The sequence below is a fragment of the Lathyrus oleraceus genome, chromosome 3 (assembly GCF_024323335.1).
Source record: "Lathyrus oleraceus cultivar Zhongwan6 chromosome 3, CAAS_Psat_ZW6_1.0, whole genome shotgun sequence".
Taxonomy (NCBI): domain Eukaryota; kingdom Viridiplantae; phylum Streptophyta; class Magnoliopsida; order Fabales; family Fabaceae; genus Lathyrus; species Lathyrus oleraceus.
The window spans coordinates 482,018,523-482,029,681 of NC_066581.1; the positions used below are offsets into that span (position 1 = coordinate 482,018,523).

At 37.1% G+C, this 11,159-nt stretch overlaps 1 protein-coding gene and 1 non-coding gene across 2 annotated transcripts; one reads left to right on the top strand and one right to left on the bottom strand.

Moving 5' to 3' along the window:
* Positions 1 to 1,055: 1,055 nt before the first annotated feature.
* On the top strand, positions 1,056 to 1,634 carry LOC127131759 (uncharacterized). Its single transcript, XM_051060672.1, has one exon. The coding sequence runs from the start codon at positions 1,056 to 1,058 to the stop codon at positions 1,632 to 1,634; it is 579 nt and encodes a 192-aa protein (XP_050916629.1).
* Positions 1,635 to 10,627: 8,993 nt separating this feature from the next.
* Positions 10,628 to 10,733, bottom strand: LOC127133218 (small nucleolar RNA R71). The gene has a single exon (XR_007807208.1). It is a non-coding gene; the product is annotated as a small nucleolar RNA R71 (small nucleolar RNA).
* Positions 10,734 to 11,159: the final 426 nt, after the last annotated feature.

An 11,159-nucleotide genomic window follows, 5' to 3' on the forward strand; every position in this document is an offset into this window, starting at 1 on the left:
ACATGAGACATAGGAGATGGATGGAGTATTTGAAAGACTTTGATTTTGAGCTTAAGTACCACCCAGGGAAAGCAAATAAGGTTGCAGATGCCTTAAGTCGGAAAGAGATGCATAAAGCTGAGTTGATGATGTTAGAATATGCATTGTTGGAAAAGTTCTGAGATCTTAATCTTCGGTTTAATTGGACGCATAATGGTGTGATAATTGGAAATATGAATGTTACTTCTAACCTAAGGGAAAAGATCCGGCAAGGACAAATGATAGATAAGAAGTTGCAAGAGATGTCGACTCAACCGGGTTTTGCTCAATCACCAGATAGAGTTGTTCTATTTAATTAAAGGATTTGTGTCCCGAATGATGGCGAGATGAAAAGAAAAGTTTTGGAGGAAGCCCACAAGGGGGCGTTTACCATACATCCAGGTTTTTCGAAGATGTATCAAGACTTGAAGAATGACTATTGGTGGCCTGGAATGAAAAGGGATATTGCAGAGTATATGTCAGAATGCATAGTATGCCAGCAAGTAAAGATCAAACATCAGAAGCCAGGTGGTTTATTGCGACCTTTAGAGATTCCAGTTTGGAAATGAGATAGTATTTCAATGGATTTTGCAGTAGGGTTACCTCGGACCCAAGGTGGTTATGATTCAATTTGGGTGATTGTGGATCGGTTAACTAAGTTCGTGAACTTCTTGGTTGTGAAGACTACTTACAAGGTAAGTCATCTTGCACGGTCGTTCATTTCAGAAATCGTAAGACTGCATGGTGTTCCAACTAGTATGTGTAATCATCCTCAAACAGATGGTCAAACTGAGAGGACGATACAGACACTGGAGGATATGTTAAGAGCTTGTGTACTTGAAAGTGGAGGAAATTGGAAAGAGCTCTTACCATTGATTGAGTTCGCATACAACAACAATTACCATGCAAGTATCGGGACGGCTCCTTATGAAGCCTTGTATGGACGAAAATGTAGAACACCTTTGTGTTGGACGGAAGTTGGTGAAGAAAGAATCTTAGGTCCGGAGATTATTCAATAGACTACGGAAAAGATAAGGATGGTTCGTGACAAGATAAAGAAAGCACAAGATCTCCAAAAGAGCTATGCAGATCACAGAAAAAGACCTTTGGAATTTGATGAAGGTGATCATGTATTCTTGAAGGTGACTCTAAGATTGAGACTGAAGGGACCGTTTAAGTCACGAAAGCTAAGTCTGAGATATGTAGGGCCATACCAGATTATAGAGAGGATTGGAGAAGTAGCCTACGGATTAGCCTTACCACCTTCTCAATCAGAAATGCATGACGTTTTTCACGTATCTCAACTTCGAAAGTTCATTCCAGATTCTCTTAAGCCTATTCTTCTAGATTCAATAGAAGTAGAAGCAGACCTAACTTTTGAACCTCTACCAAGTCGTATTGCAGGACGAGAAGTTAAGGTATTGAGGAATAAGGAGATTCCTCTTGTTAAGGTTCAGTGGGATGAATCATATCCGGGCGATGCTACCTGGGAACTGGAGTCAGAAATGCAAGAAGTTTACCCTCACCTCTTCCATTTAAGGGGGATGAATTTTTATTTAAGGGGGGAGGATGTAATACCCTGTATTTCATTAAATACTCAAATTCCTATTAATTGAGATCAATTGAGTTCCTATGTGCTCTAAAAGTTATCAGTTGTGATAAATAGAGTAAATAGTGAATTTAGATTGACTTAATTAGTATTAATTGGGATTGGCCTTTTATTAATTGGGACATTTTGGTAACACTAATAATGGGTCAATTGCTCTTGTACAACAATTATCTAAGTGTGGTATCACTCAAGATATTTGTTCCTACCACTTCTACCCACTTTCTAACCATACAATGTTTCATGGACACTTGTTTCTAACCCATGGCTCACTCACCACCACATGTTATAACTCCATTTGCCTTGTGAAATATCTAGCTATCAGTAGAAGTTATCAGAGGAAAAAGGGAAGGGTGGAAGAAGAGGAAGCAAGCTAATGAAGAAGAAGAAGAAAAGCTTGGAGAAATCAAGAGCTTGGAATCAACATCATCATCTTCATATCGTCATCTCATCCTCAATAACTTATCCTCTTCTATTTCTTGAGGTGGGTTCTAGTTAGAAACCCTAAGATTTCTAGAGATTAAGGTTGTAGAATCATAGATTAACTATAAGAATCCATGTTATATGATGAATGTTTTCTCTTGATTATGTTGATTTCCATGAACAATTGCTTTGATATGCTTTTCATGATTATTGTGACTAAATGATTGGTTATGGTTGTGTTTATGAACTTTAAACCAGAAAAAAATGGATTGATTCGATCCGATTTATTATCCCCAATCAATCTGAAACCAGATGGTTCATTTCTTTTTCTAATATATGAAGTATTCGATTTTACTAAGTCAATTCTTAGAAAATACTCAATCAAACCATTTGTACATACTTCAATAAAGGAAGCGGGGGCCTCCTCAATCGAAGAACTGTTTTTGCCGTCATCCTAATTGAAGACTAAACAAGTCCGAACTAATTGAATCCTTGTGTCGGAAATTCCCCGAATGGATTTTCCATTTCCATAAAGAATATAATTGACAACTTATATATATATATATATATATATATATATATATATATATATATATATATATATATATATATATATATATATATATATATATATATATATATATATATATATATATATATATATATATATATATATATATATAGGTATGTTGTATGATGGATTTTGGTTTGAAGAAGTAGTGGGTTAACTGTTAGAAAGAAACAGGATTATGCAGGTGGAAATCCAAGTGATACAGAAAGAATTTTTGAGAATATGATATAGACCAATCGATTGGTCCTGGACTTTTTCTCCAAGCCAATCGATTTGTCACACACCCAAAGTTGGAAAATATGATATTTTGATGAGAACCAATCGATTGACACAATCCTCAGATCGATTGCACAAACTTTCTGTTTTGGAAAACTGGAAATTTTTCAGGTGCCAACCGATTGACACTGAGGATCAATCGATTGATACTCTGTATTCTTAGAAAAACAGAAATGTGAGAGGAACCAATCGATTGGGCTTCCCCAACCAATCGATTGGCTTATACCAAACACTTCAAAATTCATTTCTTTGATGTTTCTAAATGCATTTCGCCTACCATTAATCATTTGTGATGTTCTACTTGAATTGAATGAATGTTAAATATGAGAATTACATATTAAATCTAGTGGGTTAACCTAGTGATCATTTTAGGCAATAAGTTAGACCTATAACTTAGATAACATTAGAAGGCGACATTCATTTGCACGATGCTTATGTGGAGGTCGTGGATGGATGGTTGCTATAGTTGAGAGTGAGACGTTTTGTATGGAACATGCCATGTTATTGCTTGTGTATATTGGTTAATGAAGTCACCTGTGATTGATGAATCTTGTTATGATTTGTGAAACCGATCATGTATTCAGAATGGTTTTCCCTTGGTGGTGCACATCTCTATTTAATATGCTTAAATAAGTAAGCAATAGGATGTGATACCGATGATTCGTGCCTCAATTGGGTCTGAGCCCCAACCACGGAGGACATGGGGGAAAGGTGGACACCTAAGTGGGTTAGAGTCCAATATGGTGAAAGATACACTAAGTGGGTTAGAGTCTCATACGAGTGATGGTCGCTTGAAATGAGTTTGGAACTCATAGAGGACTCAATATCCACCGCGAAAGTCGAATCATACGAGCATGCATGAACTGGGCTTGCCCTAGACGTAGGGCCGCTCAGGGATTGATGTTTCATGAATCTGAATAATGATTTTGTTTTGAGTTGTGAGAACTCAGGTGCATGTTGCCATACATTGCGAGTTAGTCCCCCTTCACTTAAGTCTTCCTTCCCTTGTTGACTTAAGTTGGATATTGATTAGAAAACCCTGTAGAGCCGAGTGGACCCATAAGATAGGGAACCCATTGGGATTATTCTCACCCCATGTTTTTGATTATTTTTCAGGTGGTTCTGAGTAGGCGAAGGGTAAGGACAAGATAGAGTGATGTTTTGATTACCTGATGTTTTGGATGGTTACTCCGCAGTGTATATATTTTTGAGATCATTCTATAATGATCTAGCTCCTAGTTTTATTTTTGGGCACTTTTGTGTACGTTTTGTGCCATGTAGTGTTTTCTTTTGGGATTGTAAATATGTACATTGTTGCCACTAGGCGCTTATGTATTTCAGTACCAGTATTACACTATGTATAATATGTATTCTAGACATATATTATAAGTGGGTGTTACATTAAACCTGCATGTCAACCTGCCCAAAAAACTTTGTTACACATAAACACCAAGGACCACTACTAACTCAAGTTAAAAATATCAATCATCATGCAATATTCCAGTTTTCCATTTTCATCACCATATTATTTGAGCAACTTAAAGAATTAAACAGAAGTACAAACACATGGCCATCATATAGGGTAATGAGGACTCATTCTGTATTGTAGGGAAGAAAAACTAAAATGGAGGATAGATGCATAGACTATAGGAAACTCAATAAGGCAACTAGGAAAGACTATTTCCCCCTTTCATTCATAGATCAAATGCTTGAGCGTCTTGCCAGACACTCTTACTTTTGTTATTTGGATGGATATTCTGGATTTTTCCAAATACCTATACACCCCGAGGATTAAGAGAAAACAATCTTCACCTGTCCTTACGGAACATTTGCTTACAGACGAATGTCGTTTGGACTCTGCAATGCGCCAGCTACTTTCCAATGTTGTATGATATGAATCTTCGCAGATTATCTCGACGGAATTATGGAAGTGTTCATGGATGATTTCTCGGTATGTGGGTTTGACTTTGAGAATTGCCTCATTAATCTTGAGAAATTCCTAGAAAGATGCGTAAAAGTTAACCTTGTATTAAACTGGGAGAAGTGCCACTTTATGGTTAAAGAAGGCATAATGTTAGGACATATAATATTTGAAAGAGGAATTGAGGTCGACAAAGCAAAGATAGAAGTGATAGAAAACCTTAACCCTCCTAAGACTGTTAGAGAAGTCCGTAGTTTTCTTGGACACGCCGGTTTTTACCGACGCTTTATCAAATATTTCTCTAAAATAACAAAACCCCTGACCGGCCTTCTGATGAAAGACGCTGAATTCATTTTCGATGAAAAATGTATCGAAGCCTTTAATCATTTAAAACAAGCGCTAATTTTAGCACCCATTTTAAAAACTCCGGATTGGACTCAACCTTTTGAAATAATGTGTGATGCTAGCGATTTCGTTGTAGGAGCTGTTTTAGGACAAAGAGAAAATAAGAAATTACATGTGATATATCACGCTAGTAGAACCATAGATGTCGCTCAACTTAATTATACGACAATAGAGAAGGAACTCCTAGTTGTAGTTTTTGCAATTGATAAATTTAGGTCTTATCTTGTCGGATTTAAGATTATAGTCTATACAGACCATGCAACTATATGTTACCTTCTGAGCAAAAATGATGTGAAACCTAGATTACTCAGATGGATCCTTTTGCTGCAAGAGTTCAACTTAGATATCCGAGACAAAAAAGGAACAAAAAACGTAGTTGCTGACCATCTTTCCAGACTAGAGCATTTGAAGCCAGACCATTTACCTATAAATGATGATTTCACCTATGACAGATTAATAGCTAAGTTAGAGACCGTTCCCCTTGAACCTGATAGAGATAACTTTGGAACAGTTTCAGAGATTAGCAGAGTACCATGGTACGCTGATTTTGTGAATTATCTAGCCGCTAATATCATACCACCTGACCTCAATTATCAACAAAAGAAGAAGTTCTTTAAAGATGTAATACATTTCTATTGGGATGAACCACTCCTTTTTAAAAGAGGAACATATAACATCTTTCAACGTTGCGTCCCGGAAGAAGAAGTTAGAAATATCATAAAGCATTGTCACTCTTCACCCTATGGTGGACATTCAAGCACATCCAAGACATACGCTAAGATCCTTCAAGCTGGTCTTTATTGGCCAACACTATGGCGTGATGTCCATACTTATATTGTCCAATGTGACCGGTGCTAGCACGCTGGAAACATCTCAAGATGCGACGAAATGCCTTTGAAGAACATCCAAGAAGTGGAATTATTCGATGTTTGGGGTATTGATTTCATGGGACCTTTTCCATCTTCGATGGGAAACAAGTATATTTTGGTAGTCGTCGACTATGTGTCCAAATGGATAAAAGATATAGCCTCACCCACTAACGACACAAGAGTAGTCATCAAGATGTTTAAAAACAATATCTTCCCCAGTCTTGCCTTATAGGTATGTACCTTACCATCCATGTAAGTCTTCTTTTTGAAGACCCACTTGCATCCTATAGGGTTAAATCCTACAGGAGTCTCTACCAAGGCCCAAACCTGGTTTGTGTACATGGAATCCATTTTAGATTTCATGGCTTCTAGCCACTTCTCAGACTCATGACCATTTATGGCCTCTTGGTAGGTCAGAGGCTCATCTTGATCCATGAGTAATACATCACCTTAATCAACTTTGAGATATAGATATCTCTCAGGTAGGTGACATATCCTGCTTGACATACGTTGGTCTTGTTCTATTTGAGCAGGTTGCTTTTCCATAACTACTTGTATTTCTTGCTCTAATTCCTCCATAGGTGTATCAATGATTTGTAATTACTGAATTTCTTCAAGCTCTACTTTCCTACCACTGATTCCTTTGGAAATAAAATCCGTTTCTAGGAAGACTCCAGTTCGAGCGACAAACACTTTGCCCTTAGAAGGATTGTAGAAGTAATACCCTCTTGTTTCTTTAGGATACCCCATAAATAAGCATTTGTCAGATTCGGGCTCGATCTTAATTGAAATTTGTCGTTTCACATAAACTTCGCAACCCCAAATCTTCATGTAAGACATATGTGGTTTCTTACCACTCCATATCTCATATGATGTCTTCTCAACATTTTTGGATGGAACACGGTTAAGTGTGTAAGTTATTGTCAATAGTACATGTCCCTAAAAGGAGTTTGGAAGATCGGTGTGACTCATCATGGATTAGACCATGTATAACAAGGTTCGATTTCTTCTCTCATATACACCGTTCCATTGGGGTGTTCCAAGAGGAGTAAGTTGGGATAGAATCCCACACTCTTTCAGATGGTCATCAAACTCTAGGCTTAAATATTCACCACCTCGATCTGATCGAAGAGTTTTAATATTCTTACCTAGTTGATTTTGTACTTCATTATTGAATTCCTTGAAATTTTAAAAGGAATTTGATTTGTGTTTCATTAAATACACATAACCATATATACTGAAATCATCAGTAAATGTGATGAAGTACTAAAAACCTCATATGGCTGGTATGTTCAGTGGTTCACATACATCAGTATGTATGAGGGCTAAAAGATCATTAAATCTTTCACCTTTTCCTATGAATGGAGACTTTATCATCTTTCCAATTAAACAAGATCTGCATGTCTCATATGATTCATAATCAAAAGAGTCGAAGAGTCCATCTTTATGGAGTTTGGAAATATGTTTCTCATTTATGTGGCCTAATTGACAATGCCAAAGGTAAGTTGGATTTAACTCATTAGGTTTCATCCTTTTAGTATTAATGTTATAAATAGGATTTTTAAGATCAAGTATATATAGTCCATTGTTCATTCGTGGAGTAGCATAGAATATATCATTCAAATAAATGGAGCAACAATTATTCTTTATTATGAATGAAAAACTAAACTTGTCCAAACAAGAAACGAAAATAATATTCCTGCTAATTACAGGTACATAATAACAGTTCTCTAACTGATTTATTAAACCACTAGGTAAAGTCAATACATAAGTTTCTACGGCTAAAGCAGTAACCTTTGCTCCATTGCCAACTCGCAGGTCAACTTCACCTTTTGCCAAATCTCTACTCCTTTTTAGCCCCTGCACATTGGTACAAATGTGAGAACCTCATTTAGTATCTAATACCCATTATGAAGAAGTAGATAGATTAATTTCAATAACAAAAATACCTGAAGTTGAAGTCTCTAATCCATTCTTCTTATCTTCCAGGTACTTTGGGTAGTTTCCCTTCCAGTGTCCAGCCTTACCGCAATGGAAGCAGGTGTCATCCTTTGCTATGCCTCTATTAGGCTTTAAAGCAGGAGAAATGGGTTTGGGTTTGGCAACTTCCTTGCCTTTCCCTTTACCACCCTGCTTGGTGGGAATTTTGTTCTTTTTTATTTCCATTTCTGATCATCAGAATGGATTTCCCTTTTGACTTCAGATTCTGCTCAGCAATTCAAGAAAAGATTTATTTATATCATTCATGTTGAAATTAAGGATAAATTGACTGAAGCTCTCTGGCAACGATTGCAAGATCAAATCAGTCGCAAGTTCCTTTCCGAGGGGAAAACCTAACCTCTCAAGGTTCTCCACATACCCAATCATCTTGAGCACTGATCACACAGAATCACACCGTGTATTTGACTCAGACTTCACATGTTTATTAGGTATTTATTATCATTTTGCTTGTGTTATGCTTTCTTTTGTGTTGTTTTCAGGTATTTATCTCTTTCAGGACCTTTTTAGAAGAAACGGAGCAAAAAGACCAAAAATTAGGGTTTTCGGCAAATATTGTACTCATGGCGTTCTGCATGGAGGCCGCTATAGGAGAGGCCATGACACATCAGGCCTCAACTAGGAGGAAACTGCCACGATCCCATGAACTTCCCCATTTACTCACATGGCGGGCGCCATAGAAGGGTGGTAGGCGCCACCTTTGAATTCCATATTCCCACTAAAGAGAAGTTGAAGGGCATCCCGGTCTTTGCATATTGTTGAGTTCCTTTATAAATAGGTCGTTCTAGTTCACTTCTAAGAAATCCAACTTAGTTTACAACACTAAGACTATATTATCATCTGCAAAAGCGGTAATCCGTCACATCGAGGGGTTATCGCACCTTAGTGTAATTGGGTTGGAGCACTTTGATTTTACTGTCGTCTTTATTTTCAAAGTCAAAGGTTTATTTATTTCCTTGTACCAGATTTAAAGCCTCCGTTTGGAACAGGTTCTAATTTAATCGCCTTTTTATTTTACTTTCCATGCCTTACTTTATTTAATTCCTTGTCATGCTTTACTTTATTTAATTTCCTGCCATTGTCTTTACTTTATTTAATTTCCTGCCATTGTCTTTACTTTATTTAATTTTCTCGCCATTATCTTTATTGCTCGTTTTAATTGTTTTACACGCTTTACTTGTTCTTCATGCCTTACATTCTAAACTTATTTTCATCATGTTCAACATCGTTGTATTTGTTTGTATTACCATGTATAACTAAATCTTTCAAAGGTTAGAATGTAAGGATCGCGGTTAAAGAGATGTTTCACATATTGCATCTGTAGAAATGCTTTAAGGGCTGTTTTGATTTTTAATTCGAGTTTTCTGAAACAAACTTGGTTAGTTTTAACTACTCAAGGAGTGCGAAAGCACCCTGGCTTAGTTAACTAGGATTTTTTTATCACTTTAAGGAAAAACGATTTTTGAAACTGTTTTCGGACACGTTGATAGATTTAAAATCAGGAAACTCCTTGGGTAAACTTTCTGAATCAAAATCACTTTTCAACTAAGCTTACTAGTCTTATTTCTTAAAAATAGGTTTACTACTTTAGTATTCTGCGCACCTTTTATAAGTGGCAATAAAATGCCTTAATTTAAGGGTAAACTCAGTTCTGAATACGCGAAAGTGACAGTTCATGTTAAATGGATTCTTTTCAAGAGTAGAAAGTATTGCCCCATAAGTAGTTCCATTTAGACAATCGAAGCATTAATTATCTGACGTGAAATACATTCAAGCCTATCTTTATCTGCACTGTATTTATCATTTTCTTTATTTACTGTTATTTTACAACATCAATATCTCATTTGTACCACCTTAGATAAACATCGTAACAATAGTAATCGATAGATTGACGATTTGGTCTTTGTGGGATCGATATTCCTTTATATTACTCTGACGTGATTCGTGCACTTAAGAATATAGCGATCAAGTTTATGGTGCCGTTGCCGGGGACCAACTTCGTCAAATTTCGTACCCTGTTGTTACATCGTCTAGACTAAGGCATTATTAGTCTGTAAATGCGAAGAACCCGTAGTACCAGAAATTTAGTAGATCCTTTAGCGGAACCCGAACGTTACACTCATACACGTCTCTTACTCATCTGAATTAAGAAAGCTATGGCCGAGAATCGCGACCGGAGACCTCTTAAGGAATTTGCCCAACCCTCTGACGAGGAACCTAGTTCTAGTATAGTAAACCCCCTCATTCCTGCCAACAATTTCGAACTAAAACCATCTTTACTGCAATTACTGCAACAAAACCAATTCGTGGGTCCCGCTACTAAGAATCCAAATCAACATTTAAAAGTCTTTATCCAACTGGCTGACACTTTTAAATCCAACAGTGCTTCACCTGATGCGATTCGTTTAAGATTATTTCCTGTCTTCCTCAGGGATAAAGCACGTTCATGGTTAGATTCACTTCCAGCTAACTCAATAACTACATGGGAAGACCTTAAGAGAGTATTCCTTGCTAGATATTTTCCCCCTAGTAAGACTGTTGTTCTTCGAAACCAAATAACTAGGTTTACTCAAAACCAAGGAGAATCACTTTTTGAAGCTTGGGAGAGATACAAAGAGTTGTTAAGAGTCTGTCCACACCATGACCTAGAACAATGACTGGTCGTTCATACCTTCTACAATGGACTCCATTATAACACAAAGATGAGCATCGACGATGTCGCTGGTGGTGCGTTGATGAACAAACCTTACCCTGAAGCTTGTGACCTAATTGAGGATATGGCCCAAAACCATTACCAATGGGGAACTGAACGAGCATCAGTAGAGAAAAAGGAGACCCAAGATGGAATACATGAGATAAGTTCTATGGACATGATGCAAGCGAAAATGGACGCTTTAGCCCTTAAGGTCGAACATATTTCTATAAACTCTAACACCGCAGCGGTAGTCCATACAGAGTGTGAACTTTGTGGATCTAAAGGACACGAATCAGCGGAATGTAACCTTTTAAATGACCTGAACACCGACCAAGTGAATTACGCCCAAGGTAACCCATTTTCAAACACTTATAACC

Coding starts and splice junctions, on each gene's coding strand:
- LOC127131759 (XM_051060672.1), top strand. CDS start 1,056: ATGGTTCGTGACAAGATAAAGAAAGCACAAGATCTCCAAAAGAGCTAT.